The sequence below is a fragment of the Bos grunniens genome, chromosome 17 (genome assembly GCF_055505025.1).
Source record: "Bos grunniens cultivar Pamir isolate PY7600 chromosome 17, Bosgru_T2T1.0, whole genome shotgun sequence".
NCBI classification, from domain to species: Eukaryota; Metazoa; Chordata; class Mammalia; order Artiodactyla; family Bovidae; genus Bos; species Bos grunniens.
In genome coordinates, this window is record NC_141181.1 from 7,749,201 (window position 1) to 7,760,807 (window position 11,607).

General features: G+C 46.8%; 1 protein-coding gene across 7 annotated transcripts in view; it reads left to right on the forward strand.

The window, feature by feature from the left end:
- The window catches only part of LRBA (LPS responsive beige-like anchor protein), a 758,928-nt gene extending 755,928 nt beyond the window's left edge, over positions 1–3,000 (forward strand). For all 7 annotated transcript variants that reach the window (XM_086346372.1, XM_086346374.1, XM_086346378.1 and 4 more), the window contains one exon: positions 1,862–3,000. In XM_086346372.1, coding sequence (XP_086202498.1) covers positions 1,862–1,952 — 91 coding nt within the window. In that variant the 3' untranslated portion in view covers positions 1,953–3,000. The remainder of the gene's footprint in view (positions 1–1,861) is intronic.
- The last annotated feature ends 8,607 nt before the right edge of the window (positions 3,001–11,607 follow it).

The following is an 11,607-nucleotide window of genomic DNA, read 5'->3' on the forward strand; positions in this document are numbered from 1 at the left end:
CTATTTGTTGGCGTATAGATGTTCCTAGTACTCTGATAATCCTTCTATTTCTATATAATTGGTAATGTCTCCACTTCATGATTTTTCGTAATTCTTTTTTCTTCATCTAAAATTCTGTCGATTTCGTTTACCTTTCAGAGAGCCAATTTGACTTTGATTTTTCTATCTTCTATTCCCATTCTGATTTTTACTGTTTCATTCCTGACTTGGCACCTTTCTCTTGTTCTTTAAGGTGTAGAATTAGGTTACTGATTGAGATATTTCTTTTTTTCTTAGTATCTGTGTTTACAGCTATATGTTTCCCTTTTAGCACTGGTTTTGCTGCATCCTGTAAGTTTTGGCTTGTTTTGTTTTCATTTGTCTTGGTATTTTCTAATTTCCCTAGAGACTTTTCCTTTGACCTATTGGGTCAAACTTACCAGTTTTCCTTCTGTTATTGATGTCTAGTTTAATTCTGTTGTGATTAGGAAAAATACTTTGTATGGTTGTATTTAAAGTGTTTTGTGCTCTAACATATGGCTTATCTTGGAGAACGTCCACTGTGCATACTGTGTTGGGTGAATGTTTATATATGTCTTAGGCCCAGCTGGTTTTTAGTATTGTTCAGATACTGTTGAACTTTATTGCCTTCCTTCCTTCTGGTGGTTCTACCCATTACTGAAGTTTCCAACCATTATTGTAGAACTGCTTTTCCCTTCGGTTCTGTCAGTGCTGGTCCCACACATCGAGTGTGCTGCTTGTTCATACATGTTTGCAATTACTATATACTTTTGATGAATTGACACCTTTTATCATTTCTATATAGTATCCTTCGTCTCTTATAACTTAAAACCTATTTTGTCCGATATTAGTATAGCCACTGTAGCTCCGTTTTCATTATTATTTGCATAGAATATCTTTTTGCATCCCTTCAACCTGTTTGTCTTTAGATGCGTGCGTCTCTGGTACACAGCATAGAGTTTGATCACGTCTTTATTCATTTTGCCAGTCTCTCTGCCTTCTGATTGGAGAATTTAATCACCTTACACGTAAAGTAATTACTGATAGGGAAGGGCTCTTGCCATTGTATTATTTGCTTTCTACATGTCTCAGTGCTTTTCCGTCCCTCATATCCTCATTGCTGCCTTTTGTGTTTAGTTGGGTTTTTGTTGTGACACATTTTAGTCCTAGTTTTGATACGAGGCACTACTAAGGATGACCTCTAAGGACTGTCCTAACAAACCTGAGACAGAGAAGGGTCTAAGATAATAAGCAGGCGCCTGCCTCCCAGAGAGGCCCCTCTGCACTGCCTGTCTTGCTGCTCCGTCTCCCCTGCACCGCCAGCTCGGGCCGGAAGCAGACGCAGCTCCTGCGTAGAGCGAGCGTGTCAGTGAGTGGCGGTCCTCAGCAAGATGGACGCAGTGTGGTGGTCTGCAGAGAACAGCCGAAATTGTGCTCAACACTGATTTCTTAGTCTTCTTTCATTTTGTACATGGCAGATACCTCTGTGATTAATCCTCACCAGCTTTGAGGTTGTCATTATTTTCATTCTGATACCTAATATACAAAATTCACTTGCCCAACCTCCCTGCCTCAGAAGTGACTAGTGTGTTCAGGTTTGTGACTCATCCTGCACACACTGGCTGTACTTTTCAATATAAAGGCAAGCTGTGGGTTGGACCCTTGCAGAGTGACAGAGGCAGGACTCTGAGCTCACCCAAGACTGCACTTATCAGAAAACATACCACAAACCTCACAAACTGTAGGTCTGGCTGCCACCTGCTGTGTTTACCGCGTGGCTCTGGGGAGGCAGGCCTCTCTTTAGTAGCAGAGCCTGAGGAGACTGCTGGGTTTGTAATCCCCTCCTCTCTGCTCCTCCCAGGTGCGTCATTGCTGGCATGGCCTCAGGAAGCATCGTTCTGTTCTACAACGACTTCAACCGGTGGCACCACGAGTACCAAACCCGCTACTGACGGTGACCGCTGGGCTCAGCCACGCCCCCCGGGCTCAGCCACGCCCCCCGGGCTCAGCCACGCCCCTCAGCCTCAGCACAGCAAGTGCCCTGAGCAGCTTTCTCGTAGAAACAGCTATCACATCCGAATGTAACTTAAATTTGCTCTAAGAAGCAAAATATTTTTTAAAGTTAATTGCTATTTTTGTAGACTTTGCTTGACTTTTTGGGGGGGAATAGCAAAGCAGAAAACTGGCTGCTGGGTTCTGTAGTTTTAAAAAAATCTATATTTTTAGTCATAATGAGAAGTCTATTTTCACCAATTACAGAAATACACAGTGGAGTGAGTAAACCCACTTATCTAGTTATATATGAAAAAACATTTCCCATTTATCTGTAATCTTGAGAATGTATGATTTTAACAAGGAGGAAATGGGTTATAATCCTGGGACGTGGGAATTTTATGCTGTATTTTGGGTTCTGTATTTTTCCAAACTGTGCTTCTTCAGCACGGAAATTTCTGGGATTTAAATAGTTGTGTTTAAATTATGGTAAATGTAATTTGAAACATCTCAATGAATTATTTCTATCAATATTATTATCTTTCAAGCATGTTTTAGACCTAGGAAATTATGGTTTGGGGAGGCTTATATTATTGTGTGGTCATCTTAAAGGACCTACTGTTCTAGCAAGTGTGAAATATTCGCAGTGTTTTCCTCATCTGTCCTCGTAGCGGATCAGAACGAAATGATGGAGATGTTCTTGGGCTCAGCACTTCTGCTTTTAAAGTAAATGCAAGTAAGTACCAAAGCTCACCCTGAGGGTTGACTGTGCCCACATACTGGGCTGAGCCCTGTGGCTACTGGGTGCTGTGTGAGGCAACCCTTGTTTTACCTTCTATTTGTTATGAAACAATCTTCCTCTTCCTTTTGATTAGCAATTTGTACTATGAAAATGTTATTTTGGTGTTGTAGAATTCTACTTTTCTAGTTGATTGCTGTGTGAAATTCTGTGAAAAATATGTGAGACAAGGTCTGTATTGCATAAATAAATTCTTTGTAAGTTGTGAACTGAGTTGAAACTGAAATTCCATCTCTATTTCTCTTGCAACTTACCTAAAAGGGGTGACCTCCCTTTTCGTCTGGGCTTCCCAGTTAGTGGTAAAGAACCCGCCTGCCAATGCAGGTAAGGACTACCTTTGACCCCTAGGTTGAGAAGATCCCCTGGAGGAGGGCATGGCAGCTCACGCCAATATTCTTGCCTCAAGAATGCCATGGACACATGAGCCTAGTGTGCTGGAGTCCATGGGGTCACAGAGAGTTGCACACGACTGAAGCAACTTAGCACACATGTACCTTTTTTTCTACACATTCAGCTCTTTTCTAAAAGCAAAAATTAGGAATGGAACAACTTGGTTTGACAGAAAAATAAAATGTATTTGTAATTGTTGGAAATATTTTTACTCCTTTTTTTTCTAGAACAAGTACTTTAGTCCATAATCATCATCAAAATAACACTGTGCTTATAGTTGAGAAAATTAAAGATTTAGTGACACTAATACACTTGGCTTAGATCTAGACAGCTCAGTATTAACACTAAGCCAGAATTTAAACCAAACCCTGTTTTCCCAGCACAACATGCTTATATAGGTACCTAGAACGGTGTCAGCTTCTAGCAATTCCACTTCGAATTTTGAAACAATGATAATACAGTTATTCTCAAAGAAAACATTAAACTTTGGTTCCTTCAGTTTTTAAACAATAACCAATAGGAGAGAAATTCTCTTGAATGAAAACAGGAAAAAATGGGCCTCTGGCCAGAGAGCTCCCTCTTAACTAAATGAGAACACTAGACCTTTATCTAACAAAAAAACCAAAGAATTTTATACACTGTTCTAACATCCTCAGTTACAGCTGTTTTACAAACCCCTAACAAAACAACAGATGGTGAAAAGTGGGAAAGGAGAAGCACGTGTCCAAATCAAAGACTTACGTGAGTTACTGCTCAACGAGTACCCTACGGTATGAACCCCTGATGGCTCACTTTGGGAGCTTTTGCAGAGTGGTGGAAGGAGCAGGAATCTCTAAGTCACACGCCAGGCATCTGATACTTGAGTCCACGTTAACAAGCCTGAAGCCAAGTTCATGAAGCAGCTTCCTTTCGGTGCCTAAGAAGTCAGTCAGTGCCTCCACTGCCTCTATTGTTTTAAAACTTACAACTACGGGGAATCCACTGAAACATAATATTTAACAGCTGGCATCAACACACCACCTCAGCTGCTCCCTGCACGCACAGCTTCCACTGACCACAGATGTAGAACTTCAGCTGTGGAGGGTCAACTACATGTACTCATAAAACGAACTCAGCTGGCATCACACAGGGCTTCTGAGCAACAGAATCTGTTCAGTACAGGATATGTTAGGATCTGCCCAACATTCACGTATTTATCCAATTTTCACTCCTTTAAAAAAGTTACATCTAGGTCCATCAACAGAAGAATGGATAAAGAAGATGTGGAAAGTATATACAATGGAATATTAGTCATAAAAAGGAGCAAGACTTGGTCATTTGTAGAGATGTGGGTAGACTAGAGACTGTTATACAGGATGAAATAAGTCAGAAGAGGAAAAACAAATAGCGTATATTAACACATACATGTGGACTCTGAAAACCTGGTGGATGATCTCATATACAAAGCAGAAATAGTGACACAGACAGAGGGAACATGGAGACCAAGGGAGGAAGAGGGGGTGGGATGAATCAGGAGAGTGGGATCAGTGTGTATCAACTGTGTACATATAAACCATACTAGGTATAAACTAGACTGAGGAGAACCCCCTGTGCAGCACAGGGGCCTCACTCTGTGGTGACCTAAATGGGGAAGGAGTCCAAAAGACGGGATATACGCAAACATACAATTGATACAGTCTGCTGTACAGCAGAAACTAACACGATACTGTAAAGCAGCTATACTCCAATAAAAAAAAACTTCAAATAAATGTAAACCACTTATGAAAACAGGTCAAAACTGAGGTGCTTTGGGCTGAAATTGGATGACCCTTGGCGGCCCGGAGTCCACGCAGCAGAGAGCACGCTTGTGAACTTGCCCTGCCTCGGAAGAGTGTGGTTTTTCTCACCGATGCTGTGGATTCTGAATGAGACATAATCCATTAAGTCCCTGAAGCTCTGTAACTTAGGAGACAGCCCTCACCTCCAGGAGAAGGCATGAGGCTTGGAGCAGAGGGAACACCAGCCTGACAGGCACACCGATACGAAGTGGTGAACAATACACCCAGGAGAAGGCTGTTCCCACAGTGGACCCAGCATCCATAAATACACGTTCCAGTCAGTTCAGTTCAGTTAGTCGTGTCTCTTTGCGACCCCATGAATCGCAGCACACCAGGCCTCCCTGTCCATCACCATCTCCCGGAGTTCACTGAGACTCACGTCCATCGAGTCAGTGATGCCATCCAGCCATCTCATCCTCTGTCGTCCCCCTTTCCTCCTGCCCCCAATCCCTCCCAGCATCAGAGTCTTTTCCAATGAGTCAATTCTTCACATGAGGTGGCCAAAGTATTGGAGTTTCAGCTTCAGCATCATTCCCTCCAAAGAACACCCAGGACTGATCTCCTTCAGAATGGACTGGTTGGATCCCCTTGCAGTCCAAGGGACTCTCAAGAGTCTTCTCCAACACCACAGTTCAAAAGCATCAATTCTTCGGCACTCAGCTTTCTTCACAGTCCAACTCTCAAAAACCATAGCCTTGACTAGAGGGACCTTTGTTGGCAAAGTAATGTCTCTGCTTTTCAATATGCAGTTAGTCCACTGAAAAGGAACATTCTGCCTTGAAACGTCCCCATCCTTCAGTTCTGCTTGTTGGCATGCGGGATGGCCCCCTCCCTGGGAACCACGGGAAGCAGGACCCGAGGCTGGGCGTTTCCTACCCAGGCTGCCCACTCCTATTCAACAGGGAGAACGGAGCCTGCCAGGGGCCTGCCCATACCCGAGGCTGTGTGTCCACCCCCCGCACCTCCTCCACTGTCAGAGGGGCAGTGACATGGCAGAGGTTGCAGGGGTCAAGTTGGCAGATGGCCAGGGAATCTAGACACAGTCAGACCACACGTCCACCTTGCACCCTTTTCCACAAATATGACTGAATTTAAAGGGCTTCCCTGGTGCCCCAGTGGTTAAGATCCCACGCTTCCAATGCAGGGGGCCCAGTTCAATCCCTGGTCAGGGAACTAGATCCCACATGCTGAAACTAAGACCCAGCCCAGTCAAATAAATGAAAGAATATTTTTTTTAAAATAAATGTCACACATTTTAGATCCACCCGGACAGGACTTTGACAGGAGTTTCACTGGGGACCTTTGATATGTCTTTCCCAGAGAGGACTGAGAGCTCTGACCCGGTTTGGTCTCCTTCCTGCATCAGCCCCGCCTGCTCCTGCACTGCAGCCCCAAGGTTCCTCCACAGCCCCGTGTCCGTACACTGCGGGGAGGGGCCCACGCTGAGTGTGGTGGACAGGCACTGCCACTCTCTGCCGTCACTGGGTGACAGAGGAACGGCCAGCCTCACAGCCCCATGTCAGCACGTGGCATCACATTAGGCCAGAGCACGTTCCCAGCCACACTCGGGGAGCACATGAAGGTCAGTATCTGCACACACCTCGCATACCACCATACACCAGGGCTTCCACCTGGCTATTTCTGCCCCATCACAGGGGGACAAAAGAGGAGAGTGATCAGCCTTGCTGCCTCTCTTTTTTGTAACATAAATGACATTAATCCTGTAGGCATTGCAACTTGTCACTGCAAGGGAGAATCAAGGAAGATGGAAAAGACCATAAAATAGCAAATCAAAAACATTCTGTGTCTTCTATTTCCTCTCAGATGAGTGGGGGCAACATCTTTTGGCTCTTTCTTTTCAATAGACCTGAAAAGTAGAGTCCGTGATGAAAAGTAGAGTCCTGGGTGTCCCAATCACAGGATCACGACATAAAAGCCCGAGGCTACGATGAATGGCACCGACACGTGACTCCCTGCCCTGCAGTTCGGAGCCAGCAATGCAGACTGCTCAATCGGGGCGCACACATCCTTCTCTCGCATGAACAGGGTGGGCTGACCTGCAGGCCAGGGGCGCAGCCCGCCTACAAGTGTTCCTCTGAGTCCCGAGACCTCAGCCATCAGGTGTCAGAAGCATGCAATGAGTTCTTTTCCTGTCGCAAGTCCAGGAGTGTTTCCTCGCCAAACCAGCTGGCTGTGCTGCAGCTTCAGACTTGGATCAACTGAGATGCTCCCCAGCCTTGATCTCGGGCAGGTGCCCGGCCTCTGAGGCAGGTGACTCAGATTCTAGCTGAAACCCTCCTGACCGCACCGAAGCCATGCTGCCAGCTCTGCCCAAAGAGGAGGAGGCTTCTGTGTGGTCTCTATACCAAATACCCTTTCCTTCCCCTCAGCTGCCTGACGATGGCAACGTATCCCCACTGAATTCAAGGCTGTAGATTTTATCATGAAGTAGCCTCCTGAAATTCACTGGCCGGGACTCACCAGAGCTGCACACATCAGCTTCCCTCATCTAACAGACCACACCTGCTGTGGCCTGATCACTTCTTGCATGCTTACTCACTCGCTTCACTTGTGTCTGACTCTGCGACCCCATGGACTGACTGCAGCCCACCAGGCTCCTCTGTCCATGGGAATTCTCCAGGAGACAATACTGGAGTGGGTTGCTGTGCCCTCCTCCAGGGGATCTTAGCTGCCTAGATTTTCCACCACTTTGTCAGGGGTCTCCCCCAGCCCGTCCCACCTCCGCCTCAGGATACAGACGCTCCCCCTTAAGCATCCCTGACCACCTGGAGGGGCAGGGCACCTGCTCTGGGGCCAGAGGAGGCCTCTCCCTGTTCTGGGCCCTGGGAACCCATTCGGATGGGTTCTCCATCTGTTGAACAGCAAAGTGAGTGTCTCTCTCAGGGCTGTGATGTGGCTCAAACAATACAGGATGAGGTACTCTGTAAACTAGGAACTGTTATCACTTCAGTTCAGTCCAGTCACTCAGTCGTGTCCGACTCTTTGCGACCCCATGAATCGCAGCACGCCAGGCCTCCCTGTCCATCACCAACTCCCAGAGTCCACTCAGACTCACGTCCATCGAGTCAGTGATGCCATCCAGCCATCTCATCCTCTGTCGTCCCCTTCTCCTCTTGCCCCCAATCCTTCCCAGCATCAGGGTCTTTGCCAATGAGTCAACTCTTCGCATGAGGTGGCCAAAGGACTGGAGTTTCAGCTTTAGCATCATTCCTTCCAAAGAAATCCCAGGGCTGATCTCCTTCAAAATGGACTGGTTGGATCTCCTTGCAGTCCAAGGGACTCTCAAGAGTCTTCTCCAACACCACAGTTCAAAAGCATCAATTCTTCGGCGCTCAGCCTTCTTCACAGTCCAACTCTCACATCCATACATGACCACTGGAAAAACCATAGCCTTGACTAGACGGACCTTTGTTGGCAAAGTAATGTCTCTGCTTTTCAATATGCTATCTAGGTTGGTCATAACTTTCCTTCCAAGGAGTAAGCGTCTTTTAATTTCATGGCTGCAGTCACCATCTGCAGTGATTTTGGAGCCCAAAAAAATAAAGTCTGACACTGTTTCCACTTACACCTAGGCATTTCCCAGAACTAACCGCTTGCCCCGAGAAAGCAGCCAACCCTTTCACTGGTCTGCTCCTCCAATGCTGCGCTCATACCTGACCGTCCAGGCCTCCAGCCCACTGACCCCGGGCCGCACCCCGAGCACCCCAGAGACGCCTGCACCCCCTGCCGCTCTCGGCGAAGGAACACAGCCAGCGGAGGGCCCTCTGGCTCGTCGTAGCCGACACCTGGCCGCCTTGCCACCAGCCCTTGGCTGCCAGTGCTTTAAACCTCCGCCACCTGTCTGCCTTCTTTGCAGCAGTGGTTGCTTCCCCGGCACCACACACCCAGCACGGAGCCTTGCCCGAGACCTGCACAGGCTTCTCAGGACGCGGCTCACGTGGACGCGGATGCGGCTCTGTTGGCGCCGGACAACCTGGTGCTCGCTGTGCTTCCCTCCGCCTGGGTTTCCCCCGAGCGGCAATGACTGCCAAGGCTTTGGCGACTGACTCTACAGGATATTCACGCTCCGATTTCACACCTCAGGTTTGGATCAGTACCCTCACCTGCTGAGGTCACCTGAAATCAATCCATCCCGTTTCAAACAGCGGAGAAGCCCACCCACTTATCTTGGACAAAGGAGACGAGAATATAAGGTGAAGAAAGGACAGCCTCTTCAATAAGTGGTGCTGGGAAAACAGGACCGCTCCATGGAAGAGAATGAAATTAGAACACTTCCTAACACCACACACAAAAACAAACTCACAGTGGATTAAAGACCTAAATGTAAGGCCACACGCTATAGAAACTCCAACAGGAAACAAAGGCAGGACACGCTTCAACGTAAATAGCAGCAAGATCCTTTTTGACCCACCTCCTCGAGTAATGAAAATAAAAACAAAAATAAACAAATAAACAAATGGGACGTAATTTAACCTAAGAACTTTTACACAGCAAAGGAACCATAAACAAGACAAAAAGAAAACCCTCATAATGGGAGAAAATATTTGCCAATGAAGTAACTGACAAAGTTAACCCCCTAAATATACAAGCACCTCAATATTAAAACACACACACACACACAAAACCCAATCAAAAAATGGGCAGAAGACCTAAATAGAAATTTCTCCAGAGTACATACAGATGGCTAAGAAACACACGGGAAAATGCTCAATATCACTAATTGTTAGAGAAATGCAAATCAAAACTACAATGAGGTATTACTTCACAGCAGTCAGAATGGCCATCTCTAGGATGTGGAAAAAGGGAACCCTCTTGCACAGTTGGTAAGAATGTATATTGATACAGCCACTATGGAGAACAGTATGGAGGTCCGTTAAAAAACTAAAAATAGAACCAGAAATCCCACTACTGGGCATAAATCCTGAGAAAACCACAATTCACAAAGAATTGGGTACCCCAATATTCACTGCAGCACTTCACAACAGTGAGGCCAGGGAAGCAACCGAGAACAGATAAACGGATGAAGAAGATGTGGCACTTATATACAGTGGACTATTACTCAGCCATAGAAAGTAATAAAATTGAGTAACTGTAGTGATGTGGATGGACCTAGAGAGTCGTACATAGTGCAGTCAGTCAGAAAGAGAAAAGCAAATATATATTAAGCATATATATGGAATCAAGAAAAATGGTGCAAACTAACCTATCTGCAGGACAGAAATGGAGACGCAGATGCAGAGAGTGGACGCGTGGGCACCGGCAGGAGGAAGCGGGGGCTGGGGTGATTTGAGAGGGCAGCGCTGACGCATGCGCCCTGCCACGTGTAACACGGCCAGCGGCGGGAAGCCCGCACAGCACAGGGGGCTCAGTGCGGCGTCCGAGCCGACCCGGAGGGAGGGGGCTCCCGTCTGCCTACAACAGCCGGCTCATCTCAGCGCACAGCAGAAACTGAACAAGGTTGTAAAGGAACTATACTCCAATAAGCACATTTAGAACAGTGAATAAGGAGTCTCTCCATTGTTGTTCACATCGCATGCAAAACTAAACAGGAAAACCGAGCGCCCAGGCTTTCTTTAGAGCCACACTGTCCAGTGTGGCAGGTGGGGGGCACGAGGCTGTTAAATGTTTGAAACGTGTGTGGTCCAGCCTGGGATGTGCTGTCCGTGTCAGTACACACCAGGCGTCAAAGACTTAGTACAAAGAAATAAGGGAAAACATCCCAATGACTTGCTGTTGATTATATGTTGAAATAATACTTTGGATATATTTAGATATATTTGGCTAAATAAACTATGCTATAAAATTTATTTCACCTGTTCCTTTTTTTTTTTAAATGTAGTATCAGATAAATGATGTGGCTTACACTGTATTTCCACTGGATGGCCAACTGCTCTGGAGGCCCTCATCCGGGACAGCATCACTGCCCAACGCTCTCTCTCCCAGTGTGGTTTATCTGTTTGGGTCTGTTCTCAGTGTCTCCTGATCCTCATTTCACAATCTCATTCATGCAGGAATTCTGGGGGCAGTGATGCCAAATGCTTCCAATCCGTATATTCCATATACTTTCATCCCATGGCACCCTTTCTGAGCAAAGGGAGAGTGCTCATTGCTTGGGCCTGTCTCTTGGCAACCCCATGGACTGTAGCCTGCCAATCTTCTCTGTCCATAGAATTCTCCAAGCAAGACGACTGGAGGGAGTTGCCATTCCCTTCTCCAGGGGATCTTCCTGACTCAAGAGGAGAGGCAGACTCAGGCTTACCCATGGCTGAGCCCAGCAGGCACCTCCCAGTGATGTCAGCAGGTCACCGCTTCCCTCGCTTTACCTTCTGTAGCCAAGATCCGCCTGCTGGAATAAGGGACTGACTATAACCCAAGCCCATGCCTCTCTCACTGTGCAGGAGCGGAGGAACCCAACAGTTGGGCAGCTGCATTTAGTTTGGATCCTGAGACCAGCACAAGGTCTCAGTCAATGTCTGCTGAATGTGCGGGCAAAGGAACAACCTGCTGGTGCTGGCGGAGCCCTTCCTTGGCTACTGGCGCCCAGGCCTCCACTTATAACTTCGAGCTCTGTCTCCTGCCAGGTCTGTG